Source organism: Hylobates moloch, unplaced genomic scaffold (assembly GCF_009828535.3).
Source record: "Hylobates moloch isolate HMO894 unplaced genomic scaffold, HMol_V3 SCAFFOLD_4, whole genome shotgun sequence".
Classification (NCBI taxonomy): domain Eukaryota; kingdom Metazoa; phylum Chordata; class Mammalia; order Primates; family Hylobatidae; genus Hylobates; species Hylobates moloch.
The window spans coordinates 50,240,684-50,257,699 of NW_026652279.1; the positions used below are offsets into that span (position 1 = coordinate 50,240,684).

General features: G+C 37.4%; 1 protein-coding gene across 4 annotated transcripts in view; it reads right to left on the reverse strand.

The window, feature by feature from the left end:
• The window catches only part of CD96 (CD96 molecule), a 122,036-nt gene extending 105,727 nt beyond the window's left edge, over positions 1-16,309 (reverse strand). For all 4 annotated transcript variants that reach the window (XR_004247690.2, XM_058437525.1, XM_032150211.2 and 1 more), the window contains exons 1-2: positions 16,178-16,309; positions 13,094-13,450 (exon numbers count right to left, since the gene is read on the reverse strand). Coding sequence is in view for 3 of the 4 variants with exons in the window: in XM_058437525.1 (XP_058293508.1) it covers positions 13,094-13,450; positions 16,178-16,238 (418 nt within the window). In the remaining variant the exon portion in view is untranslated. The remainder of the gene's footprint in view (positions 1-13,093; positions 13,451-16,177) is intronic.
• Between the last annotated feature and the right edge of the window lie 707 nt (positions 16,310-17,016).

Genomic DNA, 17,016 nt, shown 5'->3' on the forward strand with positions numbered 1-17,016 from the left:
CTTTAGCACTAAGAATATATAATTGTTATATCAAAGGGAATAGTGATGAATATATGTTTTTAAATAAAGATACAATACAAACATCAAAATATGGGGTGTAGGAATGAGAGACTTCTGGTTATGGGGACATGAGGAGGTCAGTAAAAACAGACAAGTACAAAACCGGGGAAATGTATTTAAAAAAACAACAACAATTTTAGGGCCGTGGAAATTGACTAAAGGTAGTCATTAAATTGCAAAGCATTTCTTATTGAAAAATCACTAGAGCTTTAGTAAAAACAGCAGGAGACTTCAATCTTTTTGCCTCAGTTCCATCCTTTCCCTTCTCCAACCTGGTCATTAAGAAACATAGTTTTAGCCATATGGAGCTGGTTGCAAAAACCAGCAGCTTTTTTTCCACAATGGGCAGACTTAAATTAGGTCTAGGGATAGAAACCTTTCACCTTTTCCCATAACAGGGGCAAACTTGGTAGGTGCCAAAAACCTGAAGCTTGGTTAGTTTGAGTTTGTATTCCCATTTGGAGTGTGTGGCTGCTATGATTTGAATGCTTCTCCCCTCTGAAATGCATGTTGAAATTTGGTTGCCATTGTGGCAGTATTAGAAGGTGGAACCTTTGGGAGGTGATAGGGCAGAGCTCTCATGAGTAGCATTAATGCCATTATAAAAGGGCGAGTTGATTCCCCTTTGGTCTCTTGCCCTTCTGCCTTCCACCATGTGAGGACATGGCATTTCTCCCCTCCAGAGGATTTAGCAAGAAGGCCCTCCCCAGATGTCAATGGCTTGATCTTGGACGTTCTCAACCTCCAGAACTGTGAGAAGATAAATATCTATCCTTTCTAAATTATCAGTCTATGGTATTCTGTTAGAGCAGCACAAAACAAAGACAGTGCTAGACCAGAAAGACCTTTAACATGGAGATCCTGGAAACCAGAGTCATGGAATGGCTAAGATAAGGACTTCACAGATTATACCCTGACTAGGAAACTACATACTGAGTCAGGGAGACCCAAAAGAGCCTAGCAAAATGTAAAAGCCCAGGAAGTCTGGATAACTGGCTGTAACTTTGAATGCACTCCCTGATTGACAGACAAATCTATGTGTAAAGAGTGGAAGCCTAATGGGTTTAAGGTGTTTGAGCATAACTTTTGCCAAAATCATTGCTGGACCAGTAAAGTGGCTTTGCCAATGCAGGGGCAACTTCTTGCAAGCCAAATTAAAAAATAACTATTAGTATAAAAATCTGAGCAGAGAGATAAATGGCCTTGCGTTGCAAAGGAGACATTCAAGCACAGATAAATTACTAAAATGAAACAAAATGAACCTAAATAAGACATAATATAGAGTTGCAACATATATATATATATTCTATACTCTTTCTATAAATATATATATATATTTTTTAATGTCCAGTTTTCAACAAAAAATTATGAGACATGGAGGAAACAGGAATGTGTGACCCATAATCAGGAAAAAAAGTAATTGCAGCTGAATCTGGGTGGACCCAGGTGTTGAATTTAAGAGACTTCAAAGAAGCTATTATTAGTCTGTTCAAAGTATTAAAGCAAAATATGACAATGACTCAATAAATGGGAAATGTTAGTGGAGAAATAGAAAGCTATAAAATGAAACAAATGTATATTTTAGAGTTGAAATGTCAGTAACAAAAATAAAAAATTTACTAGATGTTCTCAATAGCAAATTTGAGATGGCTGAAGAAAGAATTAGTGTATTTGAACATTGTTCAATATAAATTATCTAATCTTAAGGGAGAAAAAGGATTGAAGGCAATGAAAACAGCTTCAGAGCCATATGGGACAGTATCAAGTATGCTAACATACATGAAACAGGAGAAATAGAAAAAGAAATGAAAGAGTAAAGGGATGGATCAAATATTTCAAGAAAAAATAGCCAAAAACTTCACATATGTGATTATTAAAAAACTTTCTTAAAATTAATCTATACATCCAAGAACTTTAACAAAACTTGAATAGGACAAACACAAAGAGACACCCATGTAGACACATCATAATCAAACTTCTGAAAGCCAAAAAGAAAGAATAAATTATAAAAGTAGCAATTGAAAGGAGCAAAAACCAACCAAACAAACAAAAACAAAAGCTCATCCCATTCAGCAGACTAATAATATAAGTAGTGGCTCATTTTAATCAGAAATAATGGAGATCGAAAGATATATTCAAAATGCTAAAAGAAAGAGAAACAATCCACTCCGAATTCTACATCCATTGAAATTATCCTTTAAAATTAAAAATGAAAAAATCTGAAAGAATTCATTGCAAGTAGATTTGTCTTATACGAAATACTAAAGTCCTTCAGGCTGAAAAGAAATGACAACAAACAGTAACTCCAATTCATGGGATAAAATAAAGAGCACAAAAAATGGTAAATACATGACTAAATATGAAAACTTATATATGTAGTCTTTATGTGTGAGTAAATAAAAACTATATATATATATATATATATATATATATGTTTTTTCTTTTCATTCCTCTTAATTTCATTAAAGAATATGAAATTCTTTAAATCAGGGGTTCTTAGCCCCCGCGCCACAGACTGGTACTGATCTGTGGCCTGTAAAGGAACCAGGCCACACAGCAGGAGGTGAGCAGTGTGTGAGTAAGAAAAGCTTCATCGTATTTACAGCTACTCCCCATCACTCACATTACCACCTGAGATCTGTGTCCTGTCAAATTAGTGACTGCATTAGATTTTCATAGGAATGCAAACTCTATTGTGAATTGCGCATGTGAGGGATCTATGTTGTGTGCTCCTTAGGAGAATCTAATGCCTGATGGTCTGTTGCTGTTTCCCATCACCCCCAGATGGGACCATCTAGTTGCAGGAAGACAAGCTCAGGGCTCCCACTGATTCTACATTATGGTGAGTTGTATAATTATTTCATTATATATTACAATGTAATAATAATAGAAATAAAGTGCACAATAAATGTAATACGCTTGAATCATCCCCAAACCATCCCCCTCCACCACAGTCTGTGGAAAAGTTGTCTTCCATGCCAGCCCTAGTGTCAGAAAGTTGGGTACTGCTGACTGAACTATTGAGTTTAATACATGTATTATTATATATGTGCACTTTGTAGTTTGATATAGATGCAGTATATTTAACAATAATAATACAAAGTAGTTTAGAGGAGATATGGTGGAGCAAGTTGCAAAAAAAGAAAATAAGAGAAAAATAGACATAGGAACAGACAAACAAATGCTTCTGACTTTGGAGTTATCCAACAAAGATTTAAAATAACTCTTTTTCATATACTCAAGAAAACAGAGAAGAAATGGAGGAAGTAGATCAAAAGGTGGAAAAATTTATCAAAAATTAAAAATCTATCAAACGTGATCAGTAACTTAAAAATACAATATCAGAAATTAAGAACTAATTTGATGGGGTAAAAACTTATTGGACATCATAGAGATAGAGTTCATGATTGGAAGATAGGTCAATACATAACTGAATCACAGAAGGAAAAAAAGTAGAAAATATAGAAGAAGGCATTAGAGATATATAAAAATGTGAATGTAGGTGTTTTTATTTTGCACCAGAAACCTAACATTACAAATTTAAATGCTCATAAAAGAAAGCATGCAAGTATCAGAAATTATGAGTGAATTCTTACATAATTTGGAAATGGAGAAAACTTTTCTTGACCAAAACTTAAAATCAGGACCAATAAGGGAAAAGAGCAATAGATTTTATTTCATAAAAATAAGAAATATGCTGCATTGCAAACAATATAAGAAAGTAAGAATAAATGACAAACTGGGAAAATATTTGCAACTTATATAACAAAGGATTAATAGGTTTTATATATGGGACATTTTCAGTAAAATAAGGAAAATAACTATAATGAATTGAAATTCATCAGTATGTTAAAGTTCATATGAATTCATGATACTTAACATAAAATACTTATGGGTCACTTTCTAAAAATACAAGTTAACCAACTCATTTTTAAAACTGGTGATTAAAGGGAAAGAATCAAGTATCTATTCTGCTTTTCTTATACAAACTATACCAAATAAGTAATAAGTTGATGAGACGAAGTTTCTCTTTATAGAAACACTTAAGCTAATAAATTAAGGAATGATAGAATATTTCTATTTGGCAAATCATAATGATTTAATGGATGTAGGCAATACTCACCAGTGGCTCTTAATATCATGTAACCAGAATTATACGCCTCTCATGTAACTATACATCATCTATCACATAGTCTTGCCAAAAAAGAAAAAAGAAAACCTTAATGTGATCAAGCCTCTGTCAAGAATATAAGATAACTTAGAGTCTATAAGGCTAACTATAAGGTGAAAACATAGAGATACTATGGGACTATAAGAGAAAAATCCAGGCTGGACAAATCATCAAATTTATTCAACAAATATACTGCAAAGGAAAAATAACAAATGTAATATAGATTTCAGATTAAAAGGGAATTTCCAAATAATCACAATATATCTAGTTTATCTGCATCCTAATTTAAAAAAAACAAAATATAACATTATCAGGCTGATGTGATATTGAATAATATTAAATATTAATTTTTTTTAGTTTTGGTAGTAGATTATGGCTTTTTTTTTAAACAACATCTTTATCTTTTAAAGATTCATACTAAAATAAACAAGATGTCTTGCATTTTCTCCAAAGTAATCTTGGAAGGCAGCAGTTGATAAGGGTTTAAATAAAATGAGATTGCCTATGAGTTGATAATTGTTGAAGTTGTATGTTCAGTATGTGAGAAATTATTCTATACAATTTTCATAATTATTCTATGTAATTTTTGTATATTGTTTAGAGTTTTCCACAATTAAAGCTTTTAAAGTTGTTTCATGAATCACCTAAAACCATCTCCAGTACCAGTATTGTTAGTTATGAGTAACACATTTTAAGACATTTATGCAGCCAGAAAACACATGAAGAAATGCTCATCATCACTGGCCATCAGAGAAATGCAAATCAAAACCACAGTGAGATACCATCTCACACCAGTTAGAATGGCCATCATTAAAAAAATCAGGAAACAACAGGTGCTGGAGAGGATGTGGAGAAATAGGAACACTTTTACACTGTTGGTGGGACTGTAAACTAGTTCAACCATTGTGGAAGTCAGTGTGGCGATTCCTCAGGGATCTAGAACTAGAAATACCATTTGACCCAGCCATCCCATTACTGGGTATATACCCAAAGGAGTATAAATCATGCTGCTATAAAGACACATGCACACGTATGTTTATTGCGGCACTATTCACAATAGCAAAGACTTGGAACCAACCCAAATGTCCAACAACAATAGACTGGATTAAGAAAATGTGGCACATATACACCATGGAATACTATGCAGCCATAAAAAATGATGAGTTCGTGTCCTTTGTAGGGACATGGATGAAACTGGAAAACATCATTCTCAGTAAACTATCGCAAGGACAAAAAACCAAACACCGCATGTTCTCACTCATAGGTGGGAATTGAACAATGAGAACTCATGGACACAGGAAGGGGAACATCACATTCCGGGTACTGTTGTGGGGTGGGGGGTGGGGGGGGGCGGGGACAGCATTAGGAGATATACCTAATGCTAAATGACGAGCTAATGGGTGCAGGAAATCAACATGGCACATGGATACATATGTAACAAACCTGCACATTGTACACATGTACCCTAAAACCTAAAGTATAATTAAAAAGAAAAACCAAACAATCCCTTTCTTCTTTGATTCACTGCTATTATCCTCTAACTCAGAGGTCATAAAACTTGGCCTGTGGGCCAAATCTGGCTTGTTGCCTGTTTTTGTAAATAAAGTTGAATTAGAAAACAGTCAGGCCCATTCACTTACATACTCTGATGCTTTTTCTGCAACAGTGGTAGAGTTGAGTAGTTGTGACAGAGACTACATGGACCACAAAGCCTAAAATATTTAATATTTGGACGATTTCAGTCTGTTTTGTGATGCTGCAAAAGAATATCTGGGATTGGGTAACTTATTAAAAAACATATTTATTTATCTTAGTTCTTGAGGCTGGAAAGTCCAAGATCAAAACATTGGCAGGTTTGGTGTCTGGTTAGAGCCCAGTGTTCTCTTTCAAGATGGCACTTTGAATGCTGCATCCTCGGAGGGAGGAATGCTGCTCCCCACATGGCAGAAGAGCAGAAGAGCCACAGAGAGATAAGAGGGGGCCAAACACACATTTTTATATTGCCACAAATCTTTTCCAGGAGAGTGGAGCCCTTAGGCCTAATCACCTCTTAAAGGGCCTGGGGTCTAATATCCAGTGTCTACAAAGGAACTTAAACAAATTAATAAGAAAAAAAAACCTCATTAAAAAGTGGGCACAGGACATGAACAGACATTTCTCAAAAGAAAACATACATGCAGCCAACAAACATGAAAAAAAGCTCAACATCACTGATAATTAGAGAAATGCAAATCGAAACCACAGGGAGATATCATCTTGCACCACTCAGAATGGCTATTAATAAAAAGTCAAGAAAGAACAGATGCTGGTGAAGTTGCTGAGAAAAAGGAATGCTTTTACACTGTAGGTGGGAGTGTAAATTAGTTCAACCATTGTGGAAGACAGTGTGGCCATTCCTCAAAGACCTAAAGGCAGAAATACCATTTGACCCAGCCATCCTATTACTGGTATATACCCAAAGGAATATAAATCATTCTGTTATAAATCATTCTGACTCATGAGAGGGAACAACACACACTGGGGCCTGTCGGAGGGTGTGGTGGGGTGAAGGAGAGCATCAGGAAGAATAGCTAATGGATGCTGGGCTTAATACCTGGGTGATGGAATGATCTGTGTAGCAAACTACCATGGCATACATTTACCTATGTAACAAACCAGCACATCCTGCACATGTACCCCTGAACTTAAAATAAAATTTGAAGAAAAAGAAGGTCCCATCTCTTAATACTGTTACAATGATAATAAATTTCAAAATGATTTTGGAGGTGACAAATATTCAAAGCATAGCATGACCCTTCAGAGAAAAAGTTTGTCAACCTCTGCTCTAATCTCCCAATCACACTCCGTTATTCTTTGAAAATGTTATTATGTAGATTGCAATATTTTGCAGCCCCAAACTTGACATAACCTAGGTGCTTTCAGTGACCATGCAGATGACTTCTCCAATACCTGGACTCTCAGTTCTTCCCACTGTCATCTTCATTAATTGTCTCCACTTCATTTTAGCCATCTACTCTCACAATCACATCTTGGATCTTGTTATCACATAAAATTGCTCATCTACAAAATCACAAATTCAAGTCTACAAACATCTCTTCTTCCAGTTTGTGCAACCAGTCCCATTTCAACTGTTCAACCTCATTGGGTCTTTTAATGAGTTATTCACTCTACTTTTTTCCAAATCACCAGCTTTATTTTTTCTTTGAATCTTTTATTATCAACCTAAAGTTCTATAGTGCATTATGTCAATAATATTTTTGCTTATACCCCAAATCCTTTGCCTTTTTGTTTTCCTTTTGGCAACAATCTAAAAAGGAATCCAAATGTGGCACTACATACTTTTTAATGCCCAGACTCAAGCAGCCAATCACTGCTGGAGAAAGCCTTGTGCAAATTGTTTTCACTACCATTTCATACCATACCCAAATAGATGTTCAACACAGACCAAAAATCCAAATGTGTTTACTTAGTGAATCCATTTCCCTTCCATCCATAGCAGCCATTTCAAACCTTCCTCAATCTTCTTTCCTGAAGCTTCCTGCCTCTCTCTAGCTGAAGATGGTTTGGTTTCCTATTTTAGAGAAATGGAAGACAGCACCTCCCTCATCATATGCACTCATCTTATTTTCCCTCCCTCCTATTACAATAAAAAAAAACTGTTCTATTTTTTTTTTCAATATCAGGGTAGTGCTACTAGTGTTGTGAGTATCATTGTCCCCATTTTCTTAGAAACCTTGGTTTATTATTTTATCTTCCATACTGTGTATTTAACTACTCTTTTTCAACTAGATCCTGCCCATTAACTTTGAAGCACAGTCAAGTGTCTCTTATTAATTGAAACCGCCACCACCATCACTACCGCAATATCGACAGAATCCCTCATTTGAACACTTCTATCTACTCTTCCTGTTACTACTGGCAGATTTCTTGAGAGTCATATCAATGTGCTGTCCCCATTTCCTTGCCTCCCACTCATTCCTCTTCTCCCTCCAGCCTGACTTCCATTCCACAATGCCACCAAACAGTTCCTGTTAGGTGACAAAAAAACTTTATGTTTTAAAATACAATCGAATAACTATTTTATCTTCTTAGAAACTTTATAATTGATGGCTATTCCTTTTATGTAATATATTTCCAGGTTTTTGTGACCCAATTCACTCCTGATTTTACTTTTGCCTCTTTAATTGCTCTTCTTTACCCTGTGAAGACTCATCTTTCTCCATCTGTCACCATGGACTCTGCTGAAGTGCCACATGGCTTTTCTTGCTTGATTTTCTTTTCCTAGATGATTTCTTTCACTCCCAGAACTTTAGTTAGCACTCACACTCAGATGACTCACCAATCTGTATCTTTAGCTTAAAAGTCTCTTGTAGATCAGAAATTGTATATCCAGATGTTTACCTAACATCTTCTGTATGTCACAACTTCATGCCTAACTCAACATCTACAAAATTAAATGCAAAATAATTTCTGCATGATCTGATCATCTTCCAGTGTTCCCTAATACAATGTTGCCCTATTTTTTCTGTGTCATGTATTAGAAATTAAAGCATCATCCTTGACACTGCTTTTTATTCCTCCCTTTACATAGGTAATCCACCGCTGATCCTGTGGGGAGAATCTCCTACACAAGTTTCTAATCTAAACATTCCTCTGTTTCTAGTTCATCGCCACTGTACTTAATGGTACCAGCATCTCTCATGTAGCTTTCTGCTGTTGTCTTCTAACTGATCCACACTATCCTCTCTGCCTTCTCCAATTCATTCTCTACACTGGAACCACAAAGATGCATTTTTGAAGTGCAAAACAAAAACAATCAAACAGAACAACCACCTTTTAATTAGTTCCCACAGCTCTTAGGATAAAGACAAAACTCCTTAAATGGACTAATCAATCTTTCTAACCTTATCGTCAACTGCCTCACCTGTAATCCCTCTGCTCCAGCCATAATACCTTTTAAAATCTCTCCTGCCTACCCAGTTGTTATAACTTCCTTCCCCCATAGAGCCTTTGCATGTCCTGTTCTTTGTAAAGCTCTGTGTTCACTTGGTTAACTCCAGTTGAAGCAGCACTTCCAAAGGAAAGGAAAAGAGAGGGGAGGGGAGGGGAAGAAAGGGGAGGGGAGAGGAGAGGGAAATGAAAGGAAGGGGGAAAGAAAAGGAAAGGACAAAGTAAAGAAAGTCTTTTCTGACTTTCCTATTATACCCTCTCATATACTGTCTACTTCCTCACTTCTGAAGCACTTCTCACTGTTGCAATTTGATATTTGTTGGCTTATTTGATGAATCTCAACTTCTTCCTATTGAACTTTGTGATTCATGAAGGCACAGTCATGCATATATGCCTACTCTGTGCCTGGTGCCTAGCACTGTAAGCTCTCAAAAACACTTGTTGGATAAAGACTAAATACAGGAATTTAAGAAGAGCCAGTATTCAGGCTCAATACAAACTAGACAGGATAATAGCATGTTTTAGACCAAGCTTATCAACATTATAGTGTCAAAATTTTATTGCTACTATTACTACTACTTCCACGACTATGACTTCTCCAACCACATTCACTGCTACTACTGCTTCCAATAACATTAACAGCCCACCAAGGCATTTACTGTGAACTAGTAAATTAAAGCCATGTTATACTCTTATAACTGATCTTAATAACTACAAATTTTAAAATACACCAAAATCTTACAATCTGAAGCATTATGGGATCCAGTAGCACTCAAATGAATGAAATCTAGATTATGACAATCCAAGGCTTCACTCAGAGAACTGCATTTCTTGGAGTGACTCAAAAGCTCCTAACCTAGGAGGAAACCCTGTCAAGTGAAAGTGGAAAAGAGGCAAACCCCACACTGTTTATTATATTTCCACTCTTGTCCACAGCCTCAGAGCACTAAGACACACACAGAGATGAAATATTGTGAAAAGAGAACAGAATCCTTTCACAGCTAGGCCCTTGGGGAACATGGGAACAGGATTTAGACACACACTGTGTTGTGAGCAGACAAGAGAGAATGACTCAAACAGCAACAAAAATGAAACAGGAAGAGATGATCAACCCAAATATCTCAAGTCCCTCAGCATTTTCAAATTAGGTTCTTATGCACCACTTCAATTTGCATTTGTTTATGTACTACATAAGTGTTTGCACTTCAGGTGCGTTTTGCTTACCCAACTAGCTTGTAAACTTAAAGATTGTGCAGGGGCATAAGCAGAAAACTGTACAAGTGAAAGGAGAAGAAGCAAGAGAAGATCAAAACAGTAAAGGGTAAAAAGAAAATATGCTATTGGTTGTGAACTTGACAGAGCTCTCAGATGGCAACTGCCTCCCTTTAGTCAGCTGCCTACTCTGTGGCTCCATACCAGGCTTACATTTTTGGTCACTCTGTGGTGAAGGATGTTTCCCCCTTCTGTTTTGCTCTTTTCTATTTTACTCCCTTTGTACCCAAAAACAGAATACCAGAACCATTTCCCTAACACTGAGGCCGTTGCTTTTCATCTGATCCAGTTGACAGCAGCAAAGTTACATTCAGAAGACCGGAAATTTTCCAACCGCAAAAAGTATAGATATGGTTTCTGCCTCTCCAGTGATCTGCCGTTTTTAGTAGCTGCAAGCTTAACTCCCTTGGTTAATACATTTTCTTTAAAGGCAACATCATCCTCCTTTCTGGATAATATACTATCTGTTCTCCATTGCTGTCTTCATTTTGTGGCATCACATATTCTGTTTCCTATAAGGTACATCAATCCATGTTGCCAAGTTTCAATGAAGGAAACACTGAGTCCTCAGTGAGGCAATAGTATTGTTTACTGGTTCAGGCACAATGTACAAAACAATCTATGTATGAAACCAAGGTCAATGTGTACTTGTGCTAACATTACATGGCAAACGTCTTACTGGGTTCCAAATGAGGTCAATATATAAAGAGAAGGAGCAGGGCTCATATTTAATTAGAACTGAGAAATAGAATTTGCTCAATGTAATTATTACTACTCTTCATTGAAAACTACAATTTACCAAACTCTTATCCTTTAGCAGGAATTATATGTTTAAGTGCATTACACAGATTATCTCATTTAATCACCAAGCTAGTGATATCTAGAAAGAAAGTACTATAATTATCCATATTTGTTATGTAAGAAACTTGAAACAACTTGGGAATGATGAAACGTATGTTAAGTGACAGAGCCAATGTCCAAATACAGGCTACCTAAATCAAACTATGTGTAGCTAAACAGTTTTCTATATAGGTCTTCCATTTCTCTTTACTTCAATCCCACTCCACTCCATCCTTAATTGAACTGAAGTGTGTGTGTGTGTGTGTGTGTGTGTGTGTGTGTGTGTATGTGTCTGTGTGTGTGTGGGGGGTGTTTTCCTCCTGGAAAACAGCAAGGGAATTGGGCATTATAAGATAGTAGTTGATGGGACCTTGGCCTATAGGTGGACTGTTCCAACAGCATATTTTTAAAGCAAGTAAGGTATAAGTCATGGAGAGGAGGCTATAAATCCATACCTGTCGCTTGTTCTGGACAGCTCTATGCCCCCTTTAATATGACCTTCGCAAGTTATTTTTTTTTTCTCATGTTACCAGGCCACTTTGCCCTGAGTTAGAACCAGTCCACTGCCAGTGCATTTTGCATTTGTTGGCTTTCACTTTCATTGTTTTCCATTACGAGAAATGAAAATCATTTAGTTTAGGACCAGGTAATTGAGGGCAGGCATTATTATAATCATTTTCCAAATGGGCTCAGAGAATTTACACGATAGGCCCCAAGTCAAATTTCAATTCTATTCAGAAAGGTGCTAGAACTTAAATCTAGGACTCCCACTTCTAAATGCAGGCCTCCAAAGTATGTTTGGTGTGAACGCTTCATAGCTAGCAGCCTCCTTTGTCCCTTTACCTGCCCTAGACTAAATGTTGTATACCCAGAACCACTTTCATAAATTCCCCCACAAACCTTCCTTTACCTTCCATCACAGTGAATAGCACCACCATTCAGGTGTGCATGCCAGACACCTAGACATCACCTTCAACTTGTTTCTCTCCTTCACTCATACTGCCCTTGTCTTATATTCACTCTATGATCATATCTGTTTTATGCCCAATGCACAAAATTTGCTATTTTCCTTCTATATCTACCTGAACTACCACTCTCTCTTTTCTGGGCTACTGAGGTGGTCTCCTGAGTTGTCTCCTTCTTGTCCATCTTCACCTCATTTTCACATGAAAGTCGGTATGACTTTTTTTTTTTTAAACAACACAAATACAATCAGCCTATAAATGTCATGCCATTCTTTTGTTGGAAATACTTCCATATCTTCTCATGGTTCTGAGATCAAAATAGAAACCTTTTAAAACGGAAGCTGACCAGGTCCAACATGATCTGGTCCTTACTTGCCTTATCCTTTAATTGCTGTATTGCTGTCCCATTGGCATTTTCCCATTTCTTGAAACACTCCAAAGAGCTTCATGCAAGCTCTTTTCTCTCTCTGGGATTACTCACAATCCCACTCTGCCTCAGCCCTACCTCCTAAATTGTGTTAATGTCTACTCATTCTTTAGACTTAAGCTACGGTGTTAATTTCTCAAGGACAATTTCAATGGCCTCTGTGATGTGCTCCTTCACAAGACTGTTACAGTCTTTATTATCGACAATTATCACTGTTGCAAGTTTACATTTATTCACTTAAATGCTGTGGTCACTTCCTGTCTCTCTTATCAGACAATAGCTCTTTCTGCTCAACCTTTGTATGCTGAGCACCATGCCTAACCTTGTTTTTCTTACAATGTACATTTGTTGAATGAGAGAGAGCTGAATGAAAGCCTGTGCTTCCATCCCTCTACCAGTTATGCTTACCGTGTGTCTGAATGAGAAGGTTGTAGATTTTAGTCTGAATGCCCTCTGGATACAGAGTAAGCATACACTCGTACCTTCCGCTGACTGAAGAAGACATATTCCTTAAGTGCAGAGTCCATTTTGACCCATTCTCAGGAGTTTCTGTGAAAGTCACCAGTGACTCACAGGGACTCCCATAGGCACAGTAGAAGCCGTATTGGGGATGATAAAGAGCAATCAGGTCTACCTTATCGGTGACCTTGGACCATTGCATCTGCACCAAGAAGCCTGTTGTCTGTGTTTGGCAGGTCAGGTTGACGTCAGAGCCAAGTGTAGCATAAATATTTTCTTCTGTGTTGACTGTTTTTTCCCAAACTCCTGAAAAGAAAGAACATGAGCCATGAGTTTAAATAATTCACATAGAATGACTCTTAATTAAAAACCCTAGTCACTTCAGTAAGGTGAGGGGAGCAACTGAGGAAATTTCTCCCTGGCTGCTTTAAGAGTAGAATAGAGCTTGTGTCTCACTCAGATAGAGATGCATGAGACAATATAAATAAGGAGGCATTTACGTAGAGAAGCTAGAGGAAATTACTGACTTCTAAACATTTATCTATGTGTTGGTCTGACCAAAATATAATTGAAGGTTTCTGACTACCTGTAAATAAAATTAAGCCTATTTGAAAATTGAAGCACACCAGCAAACTTAGTATGACAATTCTTCTTACGTTTAATATAACTGGCTTTTTGGGTTATAAAACAACAGCTGAATATAATAAACGTGATGATTTCTGAAACTGCAAAAATAAATGATATATGTATAGCAATTTCTTTGAAATATACATGTTTACAAGGGCCTTTCATATCTTACCTTGTTTAATCCCCCTCACATGCCATAGGTGATGTTGTTAACCCTTTTTTATGAGGAAGAAACTGGGCCACAGGGAGATGAAACGTATGCTCAAAGTCACATCTCCAGGCCTGGCTTGGTGGCTCATGCTTGTAATCCCAGCACTTTGGGAGGCCGAGGCGGGCAGACCATGAAGTCAAGAGAACCAGACCATCCTGGCCAACACAGCAAAACCCCGTCTTTACTAAAAATACAAAAATTAGCTGGGCGTGGTGGCACACGCCTGTAGTCCCAGCTACTCGGGAGGCTGAGGCAGGACAATTGCTTGAACCTGGGAGGTGGAGGTTGCAATGAGCCAAGATCATGCCACTGCACTCCAGCCTGGCGACAGAGTGAGACTCCATCTCAAAAAAATGAAAAACGAAACAAAACAAAAAAAGTCACACCTCCAGTACAAGAATGAACTCAGTTGCCCAGAGTCTGTGGTCTTTCTATAACCCTCATAACTGTCACAGTAAAACTCCAGCCAAGGAAGACAAAGAGACGTTTGGAGACCAAAGAGAACTTTATTTAATTCGGGCATCCGGGCCCACAGCAGACTCATGCCCAAAGTGGCTGCTGACTCTGACAAAGAAAGCAGGCTTGCTTATATGTCGTTTGAGGCAGGAAAACAAGGCAGGATACAGGTTTCAGGCAAAGACAGTAAATTATTTAACCCATGACAATTCTGAGAAAACTTACAATTTAGTTATCTTGACCAGTCAACCTTGAAGCTAGACAGAGGTGGGGTAAGGTAAAACAGGAGTTGCAGAAATACATGGGGGTCTGGGGGCAGGCGAGAAGCCTGGAAGGTTGAAATAAGCTCGCAGCTGCAACTTGTTAGCAATGCTGGGCGGGGCTACTTAAATTTCTTAGCCTACATATAACTTCTAAGTAACCTATACTTAATGTTAACTATTACCTATGTTATGTTTATTATTTTAAACTTTATTATTACTTATTTCATTTTATTTTCCTTCCACATAACTTCCAAACTGTCTCCCAAATTCAGTCTAGTTGATTAGAGTAAGAAATTTCACTTTCAATATACAAGGATTGAAAGGACCTCATTTAACCTTAGGAAGAGGTTCCACTTAGTATCACCTCTAATCGATGGTCTGAAATACTAGACATAAGTAGAGTGTCTTTCCCATCAGCAGTCTGACCAAGTGATACAGGACACTTAAAACCTGTTAAGCACTGAGACTGTGACATGCCTTCAATAGTGTTGGCCTCAGTTTTAGAATTAACATGGAATCCTGTTGCAGAAATGATATATATTATTGTGACAAGTACCACTGAAGCTCACAAAAGGAAAAGATAAAAAGATGACAAGCAACTGAGAAGAAACAAGGCTCTTAAAAGTACTTGACAAATGGGAATTATCATACTTCTGTGGATGCAAAAGTTTGGTAGGCAGAGGTTAGTACAGTTTAATGTAACTTCCTGTGAGCTATCCTTTGCCTGAAAATATGGCTCTGGTCCTATCTACAGCATTATATTCCAAATCTCCTTTGATTTAGAAATTCTCCTTAATATTTTCATAGCTATATCTGAAAAGCACAGTTAATTCTTAAGACACTCAGGCTTACTATAATACTCTCATACTGTGGAATACAGAACTAATCTTGCTTCCTTCTCTTTTTAAATAGGCCCATTAGGCTCTTGTTCCCACTGTCATAAGGATTCCACTTTGTCTCCCAGGTTCATACCTACACATGCCTCATTAAAATTCAACATGTATTCAACTCCCAAAGACCTTAGTATTTGGATGAGAAATACTTGTTATATCCAAAAGAAAGAGAGTACTTGAGAGAGAAAAAAGTTAAGCAAGGATCTTTGAGCTTTGGTGGCTTTGTGATTTTTCATTTTTCTGCAGTTGTTTTGACTACCATTTGGAGAGCATTTCATTTCCAAGAAACACAATTTTCCAATTACTCCAGAGATCCTGTTGGAAAGGAAATGGGTGAAAATGCCTCAGAGCAGTGGCACAAATGACCCGTTCCCTTCTTATTTTTAGTGTTCATTAGTAATCATTTCTAGATTCTAGCATCTCTCCTATACCTGCCACTTAAATACATAACTGAAACCCTTAGTAATGATTTGTCCTTTGGTGATCAATTTCAGCAACAGTCACAAGGCATTTTAAATGAACAGAGGCCCCATCCACCCCTAAAGCGGCCCATCCGACAAGAAGGGACAACTGGAAGTCTTACCCTTGACAAAATGTATCTGGATGATGTAATAGACAGCACAGTATTTCCATTTTTTCTCCATTGTCTTCTGAACACCTTACACCAGCATTTCCGTAATGATCACAAAGTCAATTGATGTTTTCAAGCAAACTCCAGCCACCCACTTCGTGCTAAAAAACCCAAAATCTACCACACACGCCTGGGTCTGTTTATCACTTGACAAGCCCCCAGGAAATGAAACGTAGACAGGAAAGTAATGTGGTTCAGGACTGAGTATAACCTTCAACAGAACAATGTTGAAATTGTTCTCTGAAATCTGTATATCACCTTCTTTAAAAGACTTTTCAGTATCCAAAGAGTTTCTTATTCAGAATCTCTGTGTCAGTCAAGCTGCGTCTAAAATCCAAACAAAGGATATCATGCAGAGCAGTTGGCAATGTGCTTTTTATACATTTCTTTTCAAGAGCACAAAGTCATTTAACAAATGTGAGCTTGGTGTCTTTCATAATAGTTTTTCTGTTCAATCTTAAGATATGTTTTCTTTCCAGAATTGCCCTGGGGTAAAAGAACAAAGAATTAACACATTTAATTTTAATAAAATCTGAAAAGTAACAGGGAATAGTGTCAGCTATCAAACCAAATTTTATTAGTCCCTCCTCTTGCAGGGAAATGCACATTTCCTGGGAGTGGAGGAGTGAGGGCTACTTTTCTATCCCTTGTCTAGGAAGACGAGGGAAGGTTGCAGGTCAGATAGGGAAGTCTCCCACCAGGTTGGCTGGAGGCCATTTTCGCTCACCACAGAAGAGCTTATCCATGCCTAAGCCAAAGCAAGGCAGTAACAATCAGAATCCAAAGGCAGA